This window comes from Pavona decussata, unplaced genomic scaffold (genome assembly GCF_977016875.1).
Source record: "Pavona decussata unplaced genomic scaffold, jaPavDecu1.1 SCAFFOLD_297, whole genome shotgun sequence".
NCBI lineage: Eukaryota > Metazoa > Cnidaria > Anthozoa > Scleractinia > Agariciidae > Pavona > Pavona decussata.
This window is the reverse complement of record NW_028145694.1, coordinates 70692-97500: the sequence shown is the minus strand read 5'-3', so window position 1 is coordinate 97500 and position 26809 is coordinate 70692. Positions and strand designations below refer to the sequence as shown.

Sequence of the window (26809 nt, the reverse complement as noted above, 5' to 3'; positions counted from 1 at the left end):
CATCAGTTTTCTTTTAGTGGCATACGTTGTGGCATGAATTTGCATAGAAATTCAAAAGATAACACATTCGTTAAATTGGCATGCATTCTTGAAAAACAATATATTCTTTAAACAAATCTTATCCAACGCATTTACAAGTGTGCTGTGCTTTATTGTAGAACATTTATTGTATCATAGTTAATAAAAGGCAATGGTTATGAAGCCTGGCAAACTTCTTTGTTACATGTTTTTGTGAGCATTTTTGGCCTTGACCGTGCACAAATAACAATAGATTTTAAAGTGTTGGAGCACTAACTAAGATAAGATAAGATAACTATCTCATTCAGGATGTCTCATATATAAAAAAAAACTATTGCAAAATCATTACAATCACGTAGTAAAGAACAAGAAAACGAGAGAATTAAAACAATACATTTTTCCGCATGGCAGCCTCGCGATTAGCCAATAAGTAATTTACATGTTCACTTTGATCTTTTATTCTGTTAGAAATTTGTTCCGATAGTTACTAAATCCATTAGGTGAATCAGGTTTAGATAAATTAAAATAATCAAGACCAATAGAAACGTTCCTGTAGATATTCAACTGTAGCGTGAATATTAAAACAAAGGATTGTGCAGGGTCGCAGGGTCGCGGCCTTTCCAACACGAATTGCAGCACCATTGTTTTCATGGCAAGGTTTCATAACCAGTCCCTCGATTAAGTATGATTGTATTTACTTGAAGAAACGTCATCTCAACTAGACGTCTTCTAAATAAAATCAACATCCCCAATTGGATGACGAGTGAAAAATCAATACTCCAGTGTATCAGTCGAGAAAATTATAAAGGTTACCACAATTGCTGGAAGTTTCATCTCGTTTTGAACAGGCCATTTTCACGATGGCGTCGGTTACCACAACTACCAGAATCCTATAGTTTGTTGTTTTCTCTTGGAAATTAAAGATATTGTTATCAAAACCTCACTGGGATAACAAAGTTTAAATAAAAAAGCAAAAAGGAAGATTATTTGGGTAGTTATAGGAAAATAAAGTCATCGTGAAAATCACGTATTGATTCTCCAAACAAACTGTTCACTAGTTCAGTAGAGACGCAACTCTACTGTGAGATAAGAAACAGCCTGGAGGATAGGGAAGTGAAATGGTCCCTTAACTCGAGTATCTAGGGGAGTGTCATGGGGAAGATGACCTCAATTTTGTCTGTTCTAGCGTACTTTAACGAACATGCGCAAACTTCAGAAGAGCGTTGCCTACTTTTGCTACTGCGCATACGTTCTGCGCATCTTGCGATGGTCCGCAAGAATCGGGTTTCTTAACGGACCTCAACGTTGGCGTCAACTAAAACAGATATTTTTGCGCGGTTTATAACTGCGCGGGAAAAGCAAATCTTGGCAAGGGTTATTGGAATCCGAAAGGAAAATTAGGGGTAACTATGCTTTTTTCAGAGATAGTTAAACTTCAATTTGAGAAAAAAACAAATCATACATTGTTTTGTATTTGGCGGTTTCTTTTTTTTTTTTTTAATTATTGCTGCTTAATTACCTCTAAACAATGCGAGGTTACCCGCAATTTCCTTTTTGGATTTCAATAGCCCTTATTAAGATCTGCTTTTCCCGCATAGTTATTAAGCGCGCAAAAATACTTCGGTATAAGTAGGCAGTTAGCCTAACTTTCTTCAAGTTCAGTTGCAGTTCATTCCGACCCAGTCCATCTATGGCAAGAGACGTCTTCGTACACAGGGGCGGTAATTGATAACAAAACTGAACCATTTCGTAACGATACCATCTCCCTGACACTACCCCAAACACAGACTGTGGTTTTGGGAATGTATTAAAAACTCTAGGGAGGGGTGGGTAGACAAGTAGACACGTAAGCATGAATCTATTCGCAACGTCCGTTCTCTAATGGATTGATGGAAAGCGTATGTATACAACCCGTTTAATTTTTTGGCCGTTAAGTGTGACTTGGCCAAAATTATTTCCACAAGGCACGTTACATTCTTGGAAAGCTCTAAATCAGTTATTAATAGTATCATGAATAAAATTATTAAAAAGTGTTTCTAAGGATCACTCTTGTTCGCTTAATTTTGCAAATTAAACGGAACGTAGCTTTGCTTTGAGCCCTTGCAAGCGCAAGCACAAGAGTCCGTTTACGATCTGAAAAAATCTCCAAAACTGATACGCTTGCGTTTGTATGCACTGATTGGGCTGAAGGAGCATTATTGGGAAAGGTTACACTTAGGTGGTGTGGAGGGTTAGTAGTGAGATCATCAATCTCTTACCAGATCTTTTGTCTTCGGAGAAAACATCTGATAAAATCATTCACTTTCTCCAATATGATTGGTCAATGAAAATGGCCCGATGCAAATCGCGTCAACCATTTTCTCGCGACTTTTCAAATGTTCTGCTTTGCTCGCGCGTAGGTGCAAACCTGAAAACTGAATTCTATTTTGACAATAGGCCATTTCCAAGTTGCTGTGAACCTCATTATGAAAGCGAAGCTAAGTGCAAAGCTTTTCATATGAAAAATAGTTTTGTTTACATATGAATGGAAAATAATTTTCATATAAACAAAAACTGTGCACTTAGCCTCGGTTTTACAATGAGGTTCAAAGCAACTCGGAAATGGCCTATTCTGTCTTTCTGTAAAAGTGATTTCTTGTATCGAATTAAACTTAACATTTCATTAAACTGCGACAAATACTCTAAAAAAACTGAAAATTGTAGCCTATCAAAATTTTTGCTTGCCAATCCGACGCGTGCATTAACTTCTACGAGATTATGTGATCACTCCAGTTTTATAGACTGGATTTTAATTAAGCTAAGAATAATACCGTGAAGAATTGTGTTGAACACATTACTGTACTTCTGTTAAGCTTATGACAGACGGTTTGATTAAAAAAAAAAAAAAGGAAAGAAATAATGATCCAATCTCCGTGGTTTCCCAATAATAGAGGGGGAAGCAGTGTGCCTAAAAAACCCATGGTATAACCAACTGCAATGACGGGAAACAGAAGAAAATTTGGATCAGTGGATAACAAGTCGTAAAATCTGTAAAATGTTGGCTTTCTTTTAAGGCTTAGTTCACCATCATGAACACCATCTCCTCTCTTTCTTCCCACCGATGTAATTTTAGAAACCCAAGTCGTGCTACATTCGAGATAACTTTTGTTACCCCAGTAACAGTAGCAAGACCTCTGAAATGGCCTTGGAAACAGCCATGTTCTTTGGTGATCACAGCCCGGAATGTTATCAAGGTTTGTTTCTTGGAAAAACTGAGTTAATTAAGTTGAAATGCTGGCCTGAACTAATGCTTTCCCAGACGAATACATCGACAAGAGCGATAACAAAGTTCCCAAACTAAGAATTATAACATCAGTACATATCTGAAATCTGCCAAGTTCGTGGTATTTTATCTTGAGATGTAGCGAAAATGGAATCCAAATGCTTGCTGCAACCGACTGTATACTCCCTACAAACGCTGTTAACAGGGCAAAATGAGGAAGAAGAACAGCTAATGTTAGCGTCAGGGTCACCAGTGAAAGACGGAAGATTACATCACGGACGATGATTGAAAGATTCGACGTTATTCTCGAAAAAAACGGTGATTCCTCCAGAGATTTGACTACAGGGTAAATACAAAGTGTATACGACAATAGAGCGCTTATCACAAAAATGATGCTCACACCTATGCGGATGACTCCAGCTGGAAAATTGTTGACAAGAATTTCATCTGTGTCGAATCCAAAGGAGAAAAATCCACAGAGTGAAAGAACGAGTTTAAACAACATTGTTACGGTCTCTGCCGAAGCCAAAGCTTTACCAAGTTTCGATTTATGTTTCATGCTTTGCTCCACAGAAGGAAGAATTGCTACTACGCCATAACCGTACAGAATGAGCGCGAGAGAAGTGAAGACCCCTTCAAAGTCCCAAAACATGATCGTGCTGGCGTCCCACTGGTTTACATGATCCAGACCATACCACAATGTTATTGCTACAGTTAAACCTATTGCGAACACACTGACTGTACTCAGCCACGCAATTTGCGAGTATGATTTCAAAAATACTGTTGGTAGGACGATCACAGCAGCGAAGCACGTCCATGCAGCTTGCGATAGAGGCACAGACGCCAGGGCGTGGGACATGAGGGATCCACAGAGAATGAGATAGGAAGTTGCCAAAACGATGAACCCAATGTCTTGGTTCCACGCAACGATTTTACCACCGTATTTAGGCGTTAAAGCGTCTCCCAGTTCCCTCCAAGTGGATCTCGTGCGAATCTTTCCTTTCTTCCCATGGTTGTCATAGAGGCATTCAACTACTATCACCCCTGCGTACCAACAGATGAGTGGCATGACAAACAACGAGATGACCGCCGTGATTCCTCCAATCTTAATTGCATACGGGAGGGATAGAAATCCGATTCCTTCGATATAGTTAACCAAGTTCATCGTTGTTTTCCACGTAGAAGAAGTCCCCTCGGGAGAGACCTGCTCATCCGTGACTGTGTTGACGTCATCGTCTGTAGAACCGTCGACATCAGCATCATCTGAAGAACTGTCCGCGTCGGAGGATTGGAGCTCAAGGATGATTTCCTCATCGCTGTCTGATTGTGAAATGGTGTGGCAAATTGGTGTCATCCCAATGACTTGGTTGAATCTAAAGGAAAGAAAATGAGTCATAAATAAACTGATGTAACGCTGACACGCTTAGAGTAGTCATAGCGGGCCAGTCCGTGGCAAGATGCACCTCAAGTTGTTGTTGTTGTTGTTGTTGTTGTTTTTTTTCTGTTATTGGTAACTGTTGCGGTAGAGACGCAACCCGATGCCAGTCAGAAAATAGGTTAAGTTATTTACTCAGGGGCTCCCAATAATCCCTTTTGGTGGAATGCCTGTTCGGAAAGACAGTACATGCCACAGAATTTTGGACGAAATTGTGATAAGGTGACATCAACTGACTAATCCTTTTTATTTTTGAAGAGGAAAATATGCCGTTAAAAGTGCAAGAAAATAGAAAGTAGCACTTTTGGAAAGCCAACAGCAGCTCTTAAATTCAGGCAAGAGAGAATAAAGGGGCACGTCGAGAGAGCATGAATCCTCCCTTGACTCGCAAAATAAGATTCAGGTGCCTAAATTACTCGGCAAGTTAAATTTCCAGTCAGATCGAACTGTTACTAGTGACACAAATAGTCGTAAAGTGTGACGTCACAAATATTTGAATCTTTGAAATTATGGGATTTGCCAGTATATTCGGTAAGAGCGTGATGAAAAATGCCTACTTGCCAAAATTCAGCATCTTATTGCAATTTGGGGGCGAGATGTTAGCTCTGTTAATTATGCCCCGATGACTCCATACCTGATCTTTCTAATTTTGGAACTGAGACAAAATTGGAAGGATTTGTACGAAGTCATCGGAGCATAACAGAGCTAATATCTCGCCCAAAAACTGCAATAGAATGCTGATTTTTGGCAAGCAGGCATTTTTGATCATGCTCTTTCCGAATATACTGACAAATCCCAAAATTTCATAAATTAAGTTTTTGTGACGTCATCACTTTAGGACTCTATTTGCCTTTAAAAAGACCATAAAATGATGTGGGAAGACAAGAAACAACATTTTTTTTTTACCATTCTGTTTCAATTTCTCGCTGCGTTCTTCTCTTTACCAGCCTTATAGCTAAGGGTCTTCTCGATGGAGTTGAATTAATCTTCCGGCGACAATCCGACGCCAGTGATTTGAAATGTGACCTTCAACCGAAGAATAACGAAACTTACGTTTTTGATCGTCAAAAAACATAATTTTACAGCATAATACTTTTTTGATGCTGGGGAAATTTTAGTGGCAGCATAAGAAGGACGGATTTATACAAGACAAGAAAGAAGAGGAAACAAAAAAAACAATTACCCAGGGAGGCTGAAAGACAAATCTTCTCACAGCCCCGTAAGATGTCCAAACTGTCGGGCATTTCTGTACAGATATTTTTCCATCCAGTTGTTTTTACTTTCGTATTTCCAGTCTTTCTTACCCTTTTTTTTTCCATCATTAACTGCTTAAGGATAAGTCTCGTCCCTTGTTACTTTTAGTTTAGAGCTCATGAAACTAATGAGGTTCAAAATCTCGGTTAATTAAGTGGCGAATGATTTCTAAGCCTAAACGCTAAATCCTGTAAGGTAGAGCCTGGTGTCAATGGGGTTAGCCGTCAGCCGTCAAACACCCTAAAATTTACCGTAAACTGTCAAAATGGGCATTTTTTTACCGTAAAAAAGCAGTTAAATTAGCCGTCAAACGATTTCAAGTTCTTCCAAGTATCACTATTTCACCTGCTCATCCCGGACTTCTGGCTCTCAAAGCGTCGTTTTAACTGGCAAACCGTTTCCAAATATGCTCCGCACCCTATGGTCTTTTGCATTTAATTTGCGTATAAATTGACATTGCAACTAAACTTCCGCCTGGATACAATGATAACGGATCAGTTCTGACCAGAAAACAACTTCCAGGACAGAATAGTTAGAACAAAACTATTTACAAGGCTAAAAAGTTAAAAAGATATTAAAAAACCAAACGTTAATTTCGACTAATCAAGTCATCCTCAGGGTAAAAAGACCGCCAGCTACATGCTTATTTTAAAAAGAAAACTCGGGATAAGATTGTCATCTTCGGGTGGATCTTGTAGAAAACTGTTCACTTTGTGAGAAATAAAACGCTTGGGGTATCCCGCGTTTAGAAAGGTTGCTTCCAGTGTTTTGATGCCGCTATCAAAATTGGAAGAGATGCACTTAGCTCTCATGGAGGGCACGAGTAATACAATTTCTTTTCCATTTGCTGGGGATTTCTGATTTCCAGTGGGTTGGTAGTTTTCCTGGTTTCTTGTAGACTCTGCAGTTGAATTTATCATCGTAAGTGAATGCAGTGTCGAGGAAGTGGTCGGGGTTTTCTTCGACAGTGAAAACGATGTTAGCGGGTGGTAACTGTTTACAGTAGACCCTCAAGCAGATCATCAGCCTTTCCTATTTTCCTTTTGGAGAAACAATCATCAACATACCGTATGGGAAACCCTTTATCCCCAGTCCTCACAAATATCTTCATGGCCAAACCAGAGTCGGACGTTGTCCGACCCTACAACCCACCTTTTTACGACCGGTATGTTGATGATTGTGATGATGCAAACACCACTAATTAATTCACGCAATTCATTATTTCAAACTCTTTTCATTTTGTCGTGCCGCCCGGGAGGGTTAACTGGTTGCAGCTTAGGGAGCCTAAGGAACGACGACGGCGACGGCAACGACAACGCCGCAAAACAATAGGTTGAATGAGCAAAAACAATCGCTCTGCACGTGCAGTTTACATTTTGGCAAAACAACAACGTGAAATTACAACATTTAAGGTTTTGTGGAGAACGTGAACGCACGACGGTGAATTTTTCATTTTCTTTCTTAACTTGTACGCCACTCCTACCAATTTGGCTCCTGGATAGTTCGCCATTTTTGTAAAAGTTGAGCAAGTTGAAATAATCGCGAGGTAGTACAAATGAAATAAAGATATATTTTCAGGTGACGTTTTCGTTGCCGTTGCCGTCGTCGTTGCTTAAAAGGGACTTTACGCAAACTAAACACGACGCTGACGGCAACGAAAACGTCAATAAAGAAAAGGCTTAATGAGCTAAACAATGCTGTGCACGTGTATTACAAATTTTGATACATTTCGTCCCCATCTTCGGCCAAACAACAGCGTGATATGCCCAAATTCAAGGTTTTATGGAGAACTTGAGCACATGACAGTAAATTTTCATTCTCTGTGCTAACTTGAACACCGTTCCCACCAGTTCTGTTACTGGATAGTTCGGCCACATTGTAGAAGTTGAACGAGTTGGAATAAGCGCAAAGTAGTACAAGTAACACGGACTTGTATTTTCAAGTGACGTTTTCGTTGGCGTTGCCGTCGTGGTTGCGTAAAGTCCCCAGATGATAAGATGACGAGGCGAACAAGGTTTAAACTGAAACACACATTAGCAACCTTAACTTACAAAATGTACAAACTATAAGGTGAACAAACCGGCAAAACCGAACGGAAATACAGAACACTTACATTGTTATGGCACGTTTAGAGAAAACTTCTTAGTGGAAGTTTGCTTGCAGACTGCAGTGACTGAAAACATCGGCTGACTACGCGAAGCGTGTCTCGTTGAAACTTGAACGCATATTTGATTTCAGAAAAGCGTGACTTGCAAAATGCAAATTACTAACCTAAATCCCCGCGCAAAACAGGCCTACGGCAGGGCCAAGGCGATTACAATAACAGTAGCGAGCTCCAGATATGGGCTGATACGGCCTTTCCTTTTGCTCAAGAATTGGGTTCGTCGATTATTCTCAGCGGCTCGACTTTCGCGGTGAGGGTAAATGATGGAATGAGTTTGCGGAATGGCATAATTTATGCGAAGTAAAATTTATGCGGAATGATTTAAACAAGTAAATAAAATGAGCGGCGCGTCGTGGTTTGGCGCCAATTTTATAGCAACAGCAACTTTTTGAATGTTCCGGACCGTAGCTATAAAACTGCTGAATATTTTAAAACAACTAGACGACAAATCAAGGATTATAAAATTAATACAAGCCTGGAAAAGAACTGATCGCTAGTTTGACGGAAATGAGGGTGAAGGAATTGATGAAAACTGTTTATAGTTTTCGAATTCAAACAAGTATCAGTAAATTAAACTTTTTCCTGTTGTTGACAGAAAGAACTTGGCGGCCTACCAGCGTGGTCTTCATACTAAGTTGTAAACCCTGCCGCAGAAGAGCCAATTGCTTGTCAAGGTAGCGTTATATCTAGCCGATTTCGGCATGGCATTTTCATTACCACAACAAACAGGATAACTAATCTAAACAACCCTCATTAGTAAAATATTCCATAGTTTTGATTCTCAGATTAACCAAACAATTCGCCAAATTGGCGCATTACGACACAACAGTTTTAAAAACTGCCTCACTGGAGACTCACATTTCCGCAGTCATGATCCTCTATTGAACAACCCGCCAAACGAGTAACGCCACGACAATAACAGACAAATTGTCCACCTCACTGGGACCCACGTTTTTCCACAGTCACGATCCTCAATCAAACAACCCGCCGAAAGAGTCACGCCAAAACAATAACAGACAAATTGTTCACCTCACTGAGACTCATATTTCCACAGTCATGGTCCTAAATAACTTGCCGAGAGAGTCACGCCATGACAATAACAGACAAATTGTTCACCTCACTGGGACTCATATTCCCAGAGTATATTCCCACAGTCATGGTCCTCAATTAAATAACCCGCCGAAAGAGTCACGCCATGACAATAACAGACAAATTGTTCACCTCACTGGGACTCATATTTCCACAGTCACGATCCTCAATCAAACAACTCGCTAAAAAAAAGTCACGCCATGACAATAACAAATAGCACACTTTACTGGGTCTAACATCTCACAGTCAACACAAATGAAGCACGCTAGACGCCGACAAATAAGGGAAGTGGTCAAAACTATTATACTTAAACAGGACCCACCAAACCACAAAATAGCTGGTAATCTCTGTCTACAGCCCCCTTCCTCAACATCAAAAAACGGTGTTTTCATTGCATAGCAACCCCTCTATTCAGCAGCAAAAGTTACCGTGACTGAGATTCAAACTTCACTTTTTTTTGTTTATCTAGCAATGGTGCCCCTTTCTAGCTGAATATTTCTGTGTCAACTCAAATTGTAAAGCCAGTAAAATTTTGTTGGTAATTTTCATGAGATAGTTGGTGTCTTCTACAGTGTTGAACCGTGGCTCAACGTGACTCGTTTAGACGAGTTTCGCATCACGACATAGTACCAGTAAAAATCAGTTTTAGAGAGTGCGTTTGCGAAGTTGGTGAAAATATCATCCCGGCCCGGCCCCCCTGCAAAATCTGCGGGCAATGCTAGATATGCGCCCTTATTCATTCAATCTACGTTGTCCTATACAATGTCGACTCCATGCCACCCTGTGTTAGGAGTGCGTTCTTTCTACGTCAAACTGTTGCTACAAAACATTACATCACGCAGGAAGTCACATTTTCGTATGGGGCATTCTTCATGTGTGGGTGCACATGAAGACAGCAACAAACTGAGGGCTGAACGTGACCAGACCAAAGAAAAAAGGGAATTAAAGGAAAGATCAGAGAAGAGATTCATTGTTCGGTAAAGGCAGTTGGGTTTTTTACATAGCTGTCACACTAAGAGTCTACAGCTAATCATTAATGTGGTTATATTCAGAAATACACCAACATGATTCATGTACCGTGTACTTAACTGGGTCAAACACTTGTGAATGAATGGCGTTTTACCTGCGCCTGAGAAAGACGGATAAAAGTTAACTCCAATAAGGCAATAAACCAATTGACAAGAGCCAAGGCACGAATCGGAAAGGAAAATAGTTTTATTGCTGCTGAGCGGTAAAGCTATGTACGACGAACTCAATTGGGCTCATGAGAAGACAAGATGGCCGACGCCTGAGAGCGAGGCACATGTATATGCTAGTACCGCTGATCGATACTGGCGTAAATTGAATAATAAGTAAACATTAATTTGTGAAATAAAATTAAATAGTAAACTGATGAAAAATTAAAACAAACAAACTAAAAAAAAGGAGATCAGGAAAACGAAAGCGAGGATGTAAAAGATTGGTTTTGCCCGAATTATGCCTGTCTGTTACAAACAATTGTTTTAAATATTTTAATTTGTTTTGACTAATCGAGGATGAATCAAAATATACATATCGTCTTCGTTCTTTAGAATTTCTCTAATTCAACTCGGGTATTTTTTGTTTTATTTCTTCCCGTGGCGTGGCGACTGGGATCGTAACCCTTGGAAAACCGTGTGATAAATGGTGACTTTGGTCATCATTATATTTTAACCACGCTATGTGAATTTCTTGAACGCTGAACAAAAAAGATGATATGGTCGAATTGCATGGAATTGATTCATTTGCTTCATGATGCATAATTCAATGGTTCGAAGACAAGCCAGACATGCTTGATAGCACTCACGAATTGAGTAAATCCATGGAAAAAAACTGTTTGAATTTGTATTACTAACTCGTTTAATGAAATTAACAGTTCGGAGACAGGTTACGTTGTGCGAGTGTATGATGACAACTTACAATATCTCTGAATTACTGGAACAGTCAACCAAAAATGATATGCATGAATGCACCATCTTTTAAATTCACAAGATAATGACACAAATATCGTGGACCAGAGAATTACACGACTCTGCAGTGTTTAAAGTAAAGTGCTCTAGTGAACTCATGAATTTCCCTTTGGAAGTTAGACTTAGCAAGCAAATGAGAAAAAAATAACAATAAAGCAAAAACAGTTGTTCGAACTCGGCGGTAATCGAACCCACGACCTCATTGTAATTCACAAAAATGGTTCAGCAAATTTCTGATTCGATTTTAAACAGACGCGGTTGACAGCAATCACGCACTACAACTGCTTGGGAAACCCCAGGAAAAACCGTTGAAATTACATCAATACCTTGTATAAATTTATGTTGACCTAATTGTATCACGTTCAGTAAAAACAACTGAATATCGCCAATTCAGTTCTATTAGCGGCTGAGTGATCACAAAATGGCATATCCGTGAGAAAATAAAATCATTTGCATCGGCTGGAAATCGCCCAAGACACTAGCGTCATTAGTCCGTTCAGAAAGCTCAGTAACAAACAGCTCCTTGTGTACCACGATTCTATCAACCGAAACAACGAAACCAGATTTTCGTGCAGAAACATATACAGAGAGGCTAAGCTTACAAGTACTATATGACTGTTAGTCACACTTCAGTTGCTTTTCTCCAAACAATATCTTGAAGAAATTCTTAACTTCTGTTACTAACAGGAACTTACGTCGTTCACTTCAATAAGAAAAGAGAAAGAAAGAAAGGAATGCTAAAGCAAAGGGTATCAAGACGACAGTTTCAAGACTTAGTTGTAACACAGTTAAGGTTCGAAAAAGAAAAGCGCTTTCACTTGAGCAAATATGAACATGAACATTTCACAAAAAGTTGTTTGTCACTCAACATACTCGGGTGTCCATACTTTCACATATTATGTGGGATTGTTTCACTACATGGAACGAGTAAAAATTCGCCAACTTTGCAATAGGTAATTTAAACAACTTATATATTACAGATCAAAAGCTCGCCGTTGTACAACGGCAAAGTGAATGGCTCTGTATATATTACAGTACTTACGTTCAAGTTCTCATGCTTTGTAAATATCTGTCCATTAAATCTGACACTTAAGCAGCTCTAGCATTTCTTCCCAACGTAGATTTGATGTTTTGCAGTTTAACGGATTCCATAGAATACAAATAAACCGTGATATTGAAATGTGACCATGTAGCCGCGGGGCTGATATTTTGTACACCGCCTTTCAGTAGCCTTTGTAGAACACTGTCTCCTTATATGAATGCATAACATTGCTTATGTAAATTGAAGAGAGAACGCATGAAATCCTGTACGGCTCACCGATTTCCTTTTCATTTGGTTTGCATTGCAAATGAAAATGGAAGACTGAGAGAAACCAACCGGTACCCTGCAAGCAGAGATTGGACCAATTGGCGGATAACGGTTTCGAATCAAGCATGCTTGATATTAACACGTCGACTTAAAAACAACGAATCTATTTTGATACCGAAGAAAGGGTGGAGATTTAAGAGAGATGATGTCCATGTGCCTGTGGTTTACAAACAATTATTTTAAATATTTTAATTTGTTTTGAGGAATCCACGATGTATCAAGATTTTCGTTTTCGTTTTTTAGAATCTCTCTAAGCAACTCGTGTAGTTTTTGCTGTCTTAGGTAAGTGCCAAAGTAAATCATTAATATTCAAACTGTCTAGGTAAGTGCCTAGGTAAATCATTAATATTCAAACTGTCTAGTTAAGTGGCTAGGTAAATCATCAATATTCAAACTGCATTGAGGTGCCTAGGTAATTCAAACTGTCTAGGTAAGTGCCTATGTGTTCAAATGTAAGCCCCGTTAGTGCCTAACCCATGCATGGTCTCCATATTTTATTTATCGCTTCATCGGACGGAGCTCTGAGGCCTGACGTTAAACTAGCGGAATTGCGAGAAGTGGGTGATTGGATAATAACGGCTGACAATTTCAGAAAAATGAATTTGAAGGGTAGATATGAATGTTTTCCCGCTAGCACTAATAACACAAATGATGGATCGGAGAAAAACACTCTGCAGTGTATTCTGTAGTGCTAAGTGAAACCCGGAGTGCCCTATCTTTCAACCAACAACGTTGATTGCCTTTGTAACTGGGGCGATGAACGGTGTAAACAACGCACAAGCTTTTTCCTTGTACGACCTCCGATCTAAAAGCCCGCCATTTTATATCCGCGAAAATTTGTCACTTACGGACATTTAGCTACACTCAACGACCACGCGACCATGTTTTGCCTTCATTTGCCGCTTCTCAGTAAAATTAAGTAGTTTTGCGTTGGCACGAAAGGCTAGATCGAATTGCTTTGTAGTATTCTCATCTATGTCAGTACATCTATATATGCATTTGTTTTTTGAGGAACTTGAACATAGACGCGAATCCGCCGGTTGCCGTTTGACATAAACGTGATTTGAAATCACTCTGTGTTGGTGGTAAAAAATAAAAAAAGAATAATAATAATAAAAAAAAGATTGCGGTAAAGTGAATGTGAAGGGTGAAGAATGTGAAGAACATCGAGGAACAAGCCCTAGCAACCTACAAACGGACACTACCGCTCTGGTTACGGTACGTAGACGACACCTTTACAACAGTACACAAAGACGAAATCGACGATTTTCACGAACACCTTAACAGACAGAACGCTGACATACAATTTACTAAGGAGATCGAAGAAAATGGTAAAATACCTTTTCTAGACTGCTTAGTTACCCGTAACAACAACGACAACAAACTAAGTACTACGGTTTACAGGAAACCAACACATACTGACAGACTACTGGACCAGTCATCCTACAACCCTACTTCTTACAAAGCAACGACCATACAGACCTTAACAAGGCGAGCACAACTGGTTTGTGACTCACCTGACAGACTCGCAGACGAAAACAACTACTTAGACAACGTTTTCAACAAGGAAAACTACAACAAGGACTTTGTTAGACGTAACACTTACAAGAACACTGAACCTAACGTCACAAACAATGACGCGACTCCCGTAACTACTGTAACTGTACCTTACGTAAGGGGCACTTCTGAGACTATCGCACGGATTCTACAACCCTACAATATCCGTGTAGCTCACAAACCTATAACCACTTTACGACAACTACTGACGAAAGTAAAGAACAAAGACGAACCTAACCGCAGACAGGGGGCAGTTTATAAGATCAAATGCTGCGACTGCCAGGCCACTTATATTGGTGAGACCGGCAGAAATTTAAACGTACGACTGACTGAACACAAACGAGCAACTAGAAATGGTGATAACAACAATCACATTGCTGAGCACCATTTACAAACGAACCACAGAATCGACTGGGACTCTGCCAAGTGCATTACCTACTGTACAAATCACTATCAACGACTCACTCTGGAAAGCTGGTTTACTAACTTAGAACAAACGCCACTCAACCGTTGCCTACAACTACCTGCACCATACAAACGACTTATTGACAACAACAACGAAACAAACAAACAATAGACATTTTACTAACAATAGACCCACGGACTTTTTGACAAGCAAAAGACGGATCGAAACGCACCAATCACTTTTTACAGTCTTCACAGCCAATTACATCACGGCTTACTGACGAACGACCAATAACATCTGGACTTCGTTGACCAATCAGGTTAACAACCAGAGACGTATATACCACCTACTGACGTTCCACAATTCACTTGACTCTGAAGATGACTTCCGCTCAGGTTGTCGAAACGTCAGTCAAAGTCACCACAAACAGTCCTTCTCAGGATTACACTCACCCGGATGATCATAATTTACGTACTTATGACATGACTCCTGGGTTCAAACCATTTACAATAATACATGTTTTGCCGCTAGCACTTAAGACCAAAATAATGGATCAGAGAACCCGACAGCGTATTGTGTACTGCTAAATGACCATAAATTTTTCACTGGGCGTTATTCCAAGTAAAGAAATGGACGACCGCACAAGGCAAAAAGAAAAAAAAAAAAAAAAAAAAAAAAAAAAAAAACATTACCACGGTAGGAATCGAACCCACGACCTCCGAATTCCATCGCCATTTGTTCTACCGCCCGAGCTGCGAGGCCAGACGGGAGCAAGAACTGGGTGGTTGTGGTTGTAACTAAGTTTCACAAAAAGTGAAATATGAATTGTACAATGAATGCTGTACCGTTGGCACTTAAATGACACAAATGATAGGACACAGAATTAACATACAGTGTACTGTGTAGTGCTAAGGGAATCCATGAATTCCCCACATGCAAGGCCGTGGAAAGAAAAAAAAACCCAGCTGAATTAAGGGTTAAGTTAATCAATCTCCCGCTAATTTTGTTATGGCATATTGAGTAAGCAATGTGGTAATCAGATTCACACTAATACTGAACTATATATAATTTTCTGGTGAGCGTTTGCGAAAGAGCTCGTTTTAATGACATATTAACAAAATGGGGAGTTTCCGAACACTTTTCCATGAAAAGCGTAATGATTAATTACAATTACATCGCGCTGTTTACAAATATTATTGAAATGAAAAATATTCATTTCAGCACGGAACATTCTTGGACTTAATTGCATTAATAATTCAATGCTGAGTATATGGAGCCATAATTTACACCTCGGTGGCGTCTATTTTGTTCGTTTCATTTATTTTGTTTTTCTGTGACACTGAAACAACCTTACGTTGACTTGCAAAACTACGTGCCGTCGAAAACAAAATGCTAACTGAACTCTTAACCGGAGTTTTAATGTCAGTTATGTTACATACAACTTCAATGCTATCTGTCAGTATAGAATTGGATAACAACAGGTAAGATCCAGGCAAATACGTTTCGCATCAGCTATGGTACCTTTAATTAGTAAGAGTGAAGCACTTTACATTACCACAAAACCAACACGACTTAACAAATTTCAACCTTTGAACCTGTGTGCTCCTGAACGTACTGAAGTAACGACCAAAGGTTTCTTGGCGAAATTTTTTCCAAACATGAATTGGTTTTCCAGTGTCGGTGCACACAGTGCGCGAAACGCTTTATTTAAATCGGTTACAAAACGGAAATCAAAGAGCTGTTACGATGCAAATAGTGCTTAAATTAATGTTACAGTTTAATTTTGTTCACGGCATAACCAATGATGAAATATGCTACTCTCATCTTTCCTCCACCATACTTAGTCTACGCAGGAAACACACACTTGCACCTGCTTTTTAATCACCTTAGTAACTAAAACTACTTAGTGATAAGCGCCAAAACCTTGCTATAATTTAAAGCTTCACACAACTTGGTAATCCACCTTTCCTTGAATAAAGCTGATTAGTTAACTTAATTCTACCATTCAGCCAATTGAACGCGCTAATCCTTCTTAAATTATTACTAATGCTCTGCCGCCACATTCTGTCGCATACTTCTCAGTATTAGTCCTGTCGTGTCATTAAATGCACACTTCTTAAAACTATGTATAATATTATCCAATTATCTAATTGTAATAAGATGTAATGAGAAATAAGCCGATAAAAAGGGTGGTTGATCGAGAATCTTTAGAAGTTACTAGCTTGATGAGATCCCAAAGTACTGGAGTACCTCCACAGAATCCAGCGAAGTTAGCTCAGAACATCCCTGCTCCAGTACAAGCGGTAAAACAGTGATGATTAAAATTTTATGAACTCCCTTAGCTTCAAACTGAAATCTCAATAAATAATTTTCTGAAATCTTTAAAAAAACAATATGGTTTGCATGTGACGTTATGGCAACCATGTTGGTGGACAGGAACAACTATATTGTTCTCCTCCCTGCCATTTTTAAGCAAACTTTGTGAACAAAATTTCCTCTTTTTTTTTGTTTGTCCACCAACATGGCGGCGATACAAACCACCTCTAAATGCAAATAATCCACATGTGCAAATTATCAAGTTTCAAAGAATCCTGGCTTTAAAATACATCCAAATACATTTAACTAAGAATTGGTTTGTTATTCTTGAATAAAAAAAAAAAAAAAAAGAAAAAAAGAATCATTGTTACATGCTCCGAATCGACCCGTTGGGATACTAAATTTGACTATAGTTTGCAATACCATCATTCGCTGGGTAAAGAAAAGAAAATACGCGATTTAAAGATACAAGTGTATTGATTAAAATGTAATGCAAGAGATTATAAGAAATGCAACAGAAGTACGTAGTTTCAATTGAAGTGGCCTGCAAGAAATCGAAAACAAACTGGCTTGTTTTACGTAAACAAAGCGATATTAAATTAAACAATATCCCAAATTTGAACACCAGCTGAACGGTAAAGAAAACGAGGAGTGCTTATGAATAGTTAAAACAGTGAAACAAACTCTCATAAGGTTACATTTTCTCAGATCCTTCGGTCTTGAGCAGTTCAGATGAAAAAAAATCTTTATTATATGTACCAAACTAAATCGATTGAGTTGATTTAGATGGCGTGCGGAGCATAAAATTCAATAAATTGTACTCACAAAAAAAAAATACATACAAAATCTTGTCATTAAAGATTAAAAAGGTGCATGACTTTTAAACAAAAGCATGTTTGAAAATATTTTAAAACTAAAACGAAAACATTTCTTGTCATAGTTTTGTTGTTTTAATTGGGAATCGGCTTAAGTAATCAAACTGCACACAGTTGAATGGAAGAAAATAATTTGTCTGTTGTGCGTCCTTTTAGACTAATTCTCCGCGATGCAGAAGACCTGTTTCGTGGACGAATCGAGGCACCTAACAAAACTGAAGTGCTTGGTAGTATATTCAAAGGATATGACAAACGTATGAGGCCTCACTACAGAGGTAAATGTAATAGTTTATGCCATTATGAATGCTGTCCTCTCATAGCGCGTAGCAGCCCGGCCGCCCACCTCGCAAATTCTAACGGAATAAATCGACTTCAAGTAACTTAAGGCCCCCGGCAACGATTTTAAGGAACCTATATATCCTCTGTACTATATACTTTACACTATCAGAGAAAATTTATTCAATAAACTGCCTGACTTTCTTGTGCAAACGGAATTCTTCCTATGTGTCACGTGACATTCCTTGGTTGATGACATCACATAACTTGTTTTTGAAAATGGAGAGCATTTCTGCTTCAAAATGTTGAAAGTACAACTTTGCCAACCTAATTCCGCCTATAAAGGTGGTACTCGTTATTTATCTTTTAAAATATTTGAACATTTATCATGTCACGTGACCTATTTTCCTTAATTGACCGTCACTCATAACAAGCGAACATCATTAAAAGGCGGGATGATAAAGCCCTTGGAAGGGGTCAGCGAATAAGCAACAAGCAAGATTGATATAATGTCGCCTTCTGTACATTTTTAAACCGTTATAAGTCGTTTTCAGGTCACTTGACTAGAATCTGATACAGCAAATTTTGGAAAATTAATAAGGATACCGATAATAAACTGTTTGCCAAGTTTCGCAGAGATTGGACAAACGCTTCTCCTTCAAATAAAAATATGCAAAATAATTAGGCTGGTCAAGCCTTAATACACTTGAGGCGGGAAAGGAGACTAGTTTTTAATCCTTCACATTCTTGAGAGACGCGTTGTGGCGAGTCAGACTTGTTTTCTGCAAATTGATATCAATTTTTCTAGCGTCACACTTTGCGTCGCTTTCAAGGTACAATTTTAAATCGTCTGTGTAACATGGCGGTCATTTCAGTGCTATTGATCAATCGCAGCTATATCGAATGGGTTTGGAACATGTTTGGAACCCCTTGATCCAATCTTGGTCTAGCAGGTAAATGATTCTACAGTTAGTGACATGGGCATATGTCAACCTCACAGGAAGCTTCACGTCACATGAACGTATTTAATGGCCTCGCTCCTCCGTGTCTCCTGAAGAGCGTCCGAAATAGTAATTGGAAGGTCATAAGTTCGACTTCCGTTGGGAGAACTCGGATTTTCAATTTCCGAGTACGCTTGGGATAATGACTGGAAATACTGTACATCTATTATTTAGACTATATTTTCCACAAAATAACTTAAGACGTAAAAATAACTGTGGAGGTGTTTGTGTAACTCTTTCCTTTCTTTTTTTTTTTTTGTCCGCTTCAGAAAAACCAGTCGTGGTTTTATTGTACGCCGTCATTGACTCCTTTCACGACATCAGAGAGGAACAAATGGTGAGGATTTTTTTTAAAACTGAAATAGTAATCTTTTTCACAACACTGTCATTCAAGTTCAGTTCAGTTAGGCTAGTAGCGGTTACATGACTAACGGAATGTGTCTGTTTTCCTTTTTTTTTTTGGTCGACAGTGTGGGTGGGCAGGCCAATCCCTTCTTCACTGCTGACTGAAACAAAGCAAGAAAGGAGTGTTCCAGGCTACTCCGAGTCTTTATTTATAGTCCTAGTGTACTATATATACCCTCGTGCAAATGCCTTCGTGCATTGGGTCGCCAGAAATATAATATTTCACCGTGTTTAACTTTCGCGTATTATTAAGAGTGGGGCAGTCACACCTATTTTTAGCGTCACTATTAAATAGGAGCAATTGAAATCACGTGACCTGGTATTTGACACCTCCATGAGACAGCAATTGCTAGCCTTGACTCCAACCCAGGGTTATTTTTGGAATTGCAGAATAGAATAGGGTCATTGCTTTGGCTTTTGGGTCAGTTCCTTGCATTAGGGTTCGTTTTGTGTTGGAGTTAGGCATTGGGCGACGACAAGTCACGTGACAAACTTTCTAATCACACTACAACATCCTTGGGTAACTAGCCATACGGTGCTGTGCTTGTTAAGCCAAAAGAGATTTGCCTTGAAACGCCAATTTCAAAACTGACAACCCCTCCCCCCTGACTTGCACTTTGGCCTTTGTTTTGAAATGGAGCTCTTGAAGGCTTGTACATCCGAACACTCTCATGTTACAAGCTCGTATCTCGGAGGGCAGAGAACTAGAACTGAGTCGAATTTTCAAACTACCTATAGTAAAAAGTCAATGACAGCCGTTAAATCGGATAGAAGAATCGAAGACAAAGAGGGATTATATACGAAAGAGAATACAAATCAAATATACAGGACAACCGATCAGATGGTTAGATGAAAATTTTAGTCAAGTGTCAATAACAGTCAACTTTTCTCCTACTGCTCATGGATGGTCCATTCACTGCCTTCTTAAAGCTGCATTTTTCTGCTGATTCATGCAGTATCGACCCACATTTATACCAAGTTATTCAGGTGTAGTTTACATCATGAGCGAGGCCAACATCATGACCAGATCATCGGTGGCTGGGTTATGTTGGTATCCACTCTTTTTGCCAAAGTGAATCTTTAGAAATAATTAATCTGAATTTTCCTCAAGGAATACAAGGTGGAGGTAATACTGAAGGAAAACTGGAAGGATCCCAGGCTCGCTTATGGGAACGCCTCATGGTTTGTCCGTTTAAAGGGTGACACACTGGCAAAGGTCTGGTATCCAGATACCATGATAGAGAACTCAAGAAAACATGACGTGGATGACAAGACGAGAACGGCTTACCTCTTTGGAGACGGAACAATCTTTCTCTCTGAGTGGTTTGTATGAAAGTTATAACTTTATTAAAACACTTACAGACAAGATAGAAATTTTGAACCGGTGGTCGGTTTTGCGTTAAAACCATCACTAACAGTTGATCTGTTTTTGACCGTCCAAACTGAACATTGGAGCTTAATAAGTTAAACGTTCATAATGATTTGTTTAGCTTGACGTGCATGCGGTAACTTTTTTCTTAGCACTACACTTTCACTTCCTTTTGTCAGTTTTGTTTCTTATTTTACACAGTAATAGTATTTATGATGATCATGAAAGCAGTTTCCATGCTCCACACAGTTGGCCATGGTTTCAATTAAACTGACAACGAACATATGATGTTTTTATTTGACCATTATATTTCATGTTTTGATTCTGTTTGCCTTTCTTCTTTTTCTTCGTCTCACTTTTAAGGATAAAAGCAACGTTAACAAGTCACATGGATTTCCATAGATTTCCATTAGATGTTCAGACCTTGAAGATCCAGATAGCTGCTTGTATGTACGATAGTAAATAATGTTCACGAAATATTCTTTCATGTTCGTCAAATGGGTCCAGAAGAGGAAATCGTCAAGTTGCATGAAGGAAATAGGGATTCCCGAGTTGTTTTGAAACTCATTACGTAAGCAAGGATAAGTGCAAAGCTTTTTATGATGAAATTAGTTTTGTTTGCAAATGAATGAAAACTGATTTTCATAATAAAAACTATACACGAAGCCTCGCTTTCATAACGAGGTTCAAAGGAACTCGGAAATGGCCTATTCGAACGAGAAAAGCATTTGAATAATATTTTTCTATGCTCTATAGGCACGATTTGTAAATTTTGGTTTTCTGAGGTAACTATAATTAGCTCAAGACTATCAATTTCCAATACACCAATTCCAAGATGACAATGCCACCGTTGCTATTGTCATACAGTGCAGATTGCTGTGTTTGAAGTCACCATATTGACTTGCATAACCGAACACAATTCTGTTCGAGTTGAAGTAACTAGTTCTAATTGGACCGGCTTGAGAAAGCTGATGCGTTAGCCTTATTTAAAACATTTATTGTTCTGTCGAGATAAGGAACCCTGAAATCTGTATGTTTGGGAAGGCTTTGAAAATCCGGGACACTTTTTCATCACGAGAGGTAATTGAAGCAAAATAGCATTCTAGGGCACTGAGCTATTCATTCAAAAAGCTTTCGTCTAGAAATAGCGAAGACTAAAATAGACACCAAATTAAAAGAATATTAATAAATAAAGTCGGGAAGGCGTTTCCAGTAATGACTTATTGTGCTCAATTGTTTGTCATTCTCTCTTTAAAAGTTCATTTTATCACATTGGTGAACTCGTAGCAAAATCGTTTATGAATAACGAGGTGTTCAGATATAAAGTTTGCCCTTGCAGTGCCCCCTTAATTGTTGATCTGTATGCGATAACAGACGATGTGAAATAGCATAAAGTCATAGTCTGGCCATAGGTTGCTTACTCCAGGGATTTGTTATGTTTCTCTCATGGTTATTCAATAACCACGACTACATTGACGTGTGTAAGACCAAGCCAAACCTTAAGCCGCCGACTCTCCGAGCTTCGGATAAAGTAGAAACTTTTCGATTCTAGTTCCAACACCAACATGAGATTTGACTTGAAGTATTTTTGCGAAGTACTAAGAAGAGATATATCTCGGGAAGTTCCATTGTACTCTTTCTGATCATGAGCGACGAACTTGACGCAGTTGTTTTGAATGATGACAGGCAAGTCCTTTTGTTATCAACTTCGTTTCGAGAACTAATGTTTTCGCCACTAAGCCTTGCTCACAAAAACTCGCCGGTAAAATGACGACGGTATCTTGTTTCCCACCAAAACAATAGCGTATCACGATGACCATTGCGCACAAAAACTACTACTCGTACAAGAAATTAAAGATCTATGTTATCTCTCGGATGACTGTTATTATTAATTCATATCGCTTTTTTACGTTCAAAACGAGAACAATATGATAGCATTTCAATCGCATTCCTTTCCCTTTAAATCCTTTTAGACAGCTATGATGATACTCAAGTCCAGTATACATGGTCACATGTCTTACTAAAGGAACTTGATATGACGGAATTTTATGTGGAAAAACAAACTATCAGTTTGGAGTCCACCATGTCAATCACAGGTACCTTTGCTTAAATACTAACACTACCTTGATAACAGACTCGTACCCAGTCGCTATTTGCTTGTTTTGTGGGGTGATAAGATTGGATAAGAGGATGGTTGAGGCGCGCGGGGTGTAATGGGAAGAGGTGAAGGAAAAATAGCGACTAGCAGATTTCGCTCCAATATGGCGTTCGTCCGAAGAGTGATTTCTTTTTTGTTGGCTTGTAATGTCGTGCTGCCGTAGTGGCTTCTTCGCGGGAATATTCGCGGAAAGACGAAATATGACTGTCATACTAACCGACGATCCACAATTCACTGAGAGAACTGTCCAAATCACCCACATCCTTGCTCTAAAACTTTGCAAGTATAACAACTATGAAAATGAGACTTAGAAGATAGAAGATAGATAGTACGTCCAGAGATGTTTCTTTTGAGGCTCACAATAGGAAATACTGCCGTCATTTGATGCGGGAATTACGTCATGATTTGAAAAGAGCGGCCACCTTGGATTTCCCCAAATATTCAAAAACCACAAAGATCGACAAGAAGGTAATCTGGTAATAAAAATGAAAAAAAAAAAAAAACACCTAATAATGAGTTTAAAAACAATAAATTTACTGTAAGAAAATTAATATTTGTACATTAAAAACATACATATATCAATTTATGAAGAACCTGACTGTCAAAAATTGATAGCCATAGTAACACCAAATTCAACAAACCCTGCTCTATTGTATCAATTGTTCCCGATAAACTTCTGAAAAAAGTTACGACGGCTCGCGTCGTCTGCGCAAATATTAAAAAAAAAAAATGTTCAAAGTTGGTAAGGGCAGTTTCCACCACCCGGACTAGATAGGGCTAAGAAATCAGGGTTTTCTTGGAAAATCCTTAGAGGCGCGGAACGCAAGAGAAAAAGGAGGAACGGTTTTTTAAAAGGTAATATTACCGCGCATCTCTCAGACGCATTCCGTGATCGGTTTACTCGATTACAAATTTTAATATTTTCCACTTATTGACAGGAAACCATACTGCTGCTGTAGCCGAATTTCAAATAAGGCGCCGCCTTCAGTATTATATCTTGGAGTTCTATTTGCCTTGTTGTGCCTGCACAGTGGCTTCTTGGATCCAGTTCTGGATGGACGTAACAGCCATCGGTGACCGTGCGAGCCTGGGTATAACAACCGTACTCACAGAAATGTTTGTACTCCAGTATAGCAGCCAGGGCATGCCCAAGGTCAGCTACATGAAAGCATCCGAGCTTTATGTTGTTGTCTCGTTTGGGTTCATTTTCTTAGCTCTCATGGAATCTACTCTGGCATACAAGCTCTGCTTCATAACCCCAAAGCAGAATAAGGAAGAAGAGAAAGAGAAGCAAACGGAGAAGAATGTAAAGGTATCCATTTGAAATGACTTAGGTTGCGTTCGATTGACCGTATTTCGGAATAGAAATAATCGGAGTAGTTGTTAAATTTATCTTTTTATGCAATTTGGAAAGCCATTTCTGCAAATATTCACTCCAGTAACTCCTTAAAACCTCTTATGAGTGATTTCTTGTCATCGTTGTATCTATTCCTATTCTGGAATAGGGTCAATCAAGAGGTAATTGAAGCAAAAGACCATTCTAGTGCACAGAGCTATTCAAATTGGAAAACGTAAACCGTTTGAAGCAAGGTGAACTTCGCAGCAAAATTTCATGTGCATGAACTTACGCAGACAAACATGCGAGAGAATCTAACAAATATCCTGTCTATCTTATCTGTTAATGCTAAAATGAGGTTAAAATATTGTAACCGCATAAAGACGCGAGGAGGAATACAACTATCCCTAAGACCAACTCTTTATGTGCCGCGGTGAGACGGGAAGTTTGCTAAACACTAAATTTGGCAACATCATAGCGACAAGGCGTTGAGAGACGCTGGGTTTTTTGTAGACCCAGCATGCGAACGAGGACGTATTTCAGGATGTGGCTTCTCTCCGCCGAATGGATCTCTTAAAATACTTTAGTTAATAAATTATAGGCGACAAGAGTGATCGTTACGGCAGAAAAGAAAGAGGAAGACAAAAAAGCTGGTTTTCTAAACTGAAAACTTTTCATGTGAAGGTTCCGCTGAGCCAACTTAACACTTTTTTTTGCAGCCTGACGCTACACGTGCGAAGAACGTCGGCAATTATTGTAGTTTTGATATCTTGAAGCTTCCTCAAGAAAACCAAACTCAGATTCCCATGGCTTCCGACGCTGTGTGTGTGAATTTTTTTTGTTTCCAAATGTTTGTTATGACGAATAGAAATTGTTAAGCATTAGAGCAGAATAAATGACGCAAGATACACCCATAACTCTTCCATCCAAGAGTTGGGCAAAACTTGACAATGAATGCTTTCTACCGTACCAGCCCTTTCCACAAATTCGCAGTTTTTTTAATGGATCACCTGAAATTAGTAGGTACTCCATGTTCCTTCATGTTGATATTTTCAGTCCGAGAATGTACCTTTCACTAGTCGAGCTGGGCCATTACTATTCACGTAATGGTAATTTGCACTCCGGGACGAGACAACTTCAATGCTAGTAATTTGTTAACCGTTTTATAGTCACGTCGTAAACCACCTTACGTTAAAAAAAAAAAAAAGCAACAAAAACAACAACAACAAAAAAAAGCAGTGTACAACTGCAAAATATTTGATAGGATCCCAGTCCAGTAGCTCTTTATATAGGCAATAAGAAACCTTGGACAGTTTTAGGAGATTCACCGTTACGCGTCGTAATCTCTTTATTTAACCTCGGGTTTTATGCAGCTAATATCTCCGAGCATTTACCCACCCAACCATGAGAATATACACACAATAACCAGACCACAACACCGGGAACTACGTCCCCTACTCTTTGCGAACAGTGAGTGGGTTCCTTAACGTCCCACAGAGTTATTTACAAACTACGCGTCCTTATCCGAGAAGGTTAGAATGTCTAACCATTTGTAGATGTCAGAGCAAAGGCGGCACTTTCTCCTCAGTTATTTAAAGACCCTGAGTGTTGGTCCGGCCAGGGTTTGAACCCGCGACCTCCCGCACGGTATTCCGGTATTCTACTAACTGGTTAGTTGTTTCGAATTCCATCAATTTTGTTTCTTTAACAATGCGCGTGGAATTAGTGTAATTGTTTTTAAGTCCGGCCGTTCCACTCAAACTCATTTTAGGTGAAGAAAAGAAGAAGAAGTAGAAAATAAAAGAAATAAAAATAAATTGAATTCCCTGGACGGAGCACGCGATCACTGTACATCTCACTGAAACAATCAAATGGTGAATCTTTTTTTTTTTCCTTTTTCTTACCCTGGCGAATCTTAATTGGATTGATTTTCAATAAAAACAAACTGGCTTTTGTTGTTGATCGCAGTCTAATATGGACTTATTTTTTTCTTTCAATTAATATTTTTTAGGACTGTTCTTCATGCTCTACTCCTGGAGACGAATTCAAATACGATGGACACGCCCCTGTGGCCAAACCTTGTAGATTACACAAAAGCACAATAAGCGACTCTTTCACTTGTGATGAAGGACTCAGCCAATCGTCAGAGTACATCCTTCGGAACGTACCAGAGTCTGAAGGCAGCGATGTCCCCGAAGATCAATCACCACCAATTGTAAACAATGTGGGTTTCATGATAGACCAGGGTGCGCGAATACTATTTCCTCTCATGTACGCTGCATTTACTGTTGCATATTGTGTATTGATATAGGAAGTTGAGTCTGATGGGTACAAACGCGTTTCAAGTAATATATCAAACACGAGGAAGAGTGGTTCATCAGATATACAAACTCTGAGAAGTATGTTGAAAAAACGAGGCGCAGCCGAGTTTTTTTAAACGACTTCAAGGTGTATTGATATCTGATGAAACATACTTTCGAGTGTTTGATATGGCTTCTCAAATGACCAATAATTCTTGAAGAAATTCAAGG

General features: G+C 39.1%; 2 protein-coding genes across 4 annotated transcripts in view; one reads left to right on the top strand and one right to left on the bottom strand.

Annotated features, from left to right (window-relative positions):
* The window catches only part of LOC146454903 (vesicular inhibitory amino acid transporter-like), a 39667-nt gene extending 27206 nt beyond the window's left edge, over positions 1-12461 (bottom strand). The window contains exons 1-2 of one of the 2 annotated variants that reach the window (XM_085094938.1): positions 12253-12461; positions 3105-4653 (exon numbers count right to left, since the gene is read on the bottom strand). In XM_085094938.1, the coding sequence (XP_084951064.1) occupies positions 3279-4634 (1356 nt within the window). In that variant the 5' untranslated portion in view covers positions 4635-4653; positions 12253-12461 and the 3' untranslated portion in view covers positions 3105-3278. Of the gene's footprint in view, positions 1-3104; positions 4654-12252 lie in introns of those variants that run through there. The other variant, XM_085094937.1, reaches the window with a different exon arrangement.
* Positions 12462-12653: 192 nt separating this feature from the next.
* LOC146454902 (gamma-aminobutyric acid receptor subunit pi-like) lies at positions 12654-26604 on the top strand. 2 transcript variants are annotated; one of them, XM_085094940.1, is made up of 8 exons: positions 12654-12861; positions 17890-18008; positions 19280-19347; positions 20527-20738; positions 21148-21230; positions 22758-22880; positions 23881-24254; positions 26290-26604. In XM_085094940.1, the coding sequence occupies exons 2-8, from the start codon at positions 17990-17992 to the stop codon at positions 26587-26589; spliced, it is 1179 nt and encodes a 392-aa protein (XP_084951066.1). In that variant the 5' UTR covers positions 12654-12861; positions 17890-17989; the 3' UTR covers positions 26590-26604. The 2 variants fall into 2 exon arrangements, with proteins under 2 accessions (XP_084951066.1, XP_084951065.1); XM_085094939.1 differs by lacking the exon at positions 12654-12861 and adding an exon at positions 15883-16023.
* Positions 26605-26809: the final 205 nt, after the last annotated feature.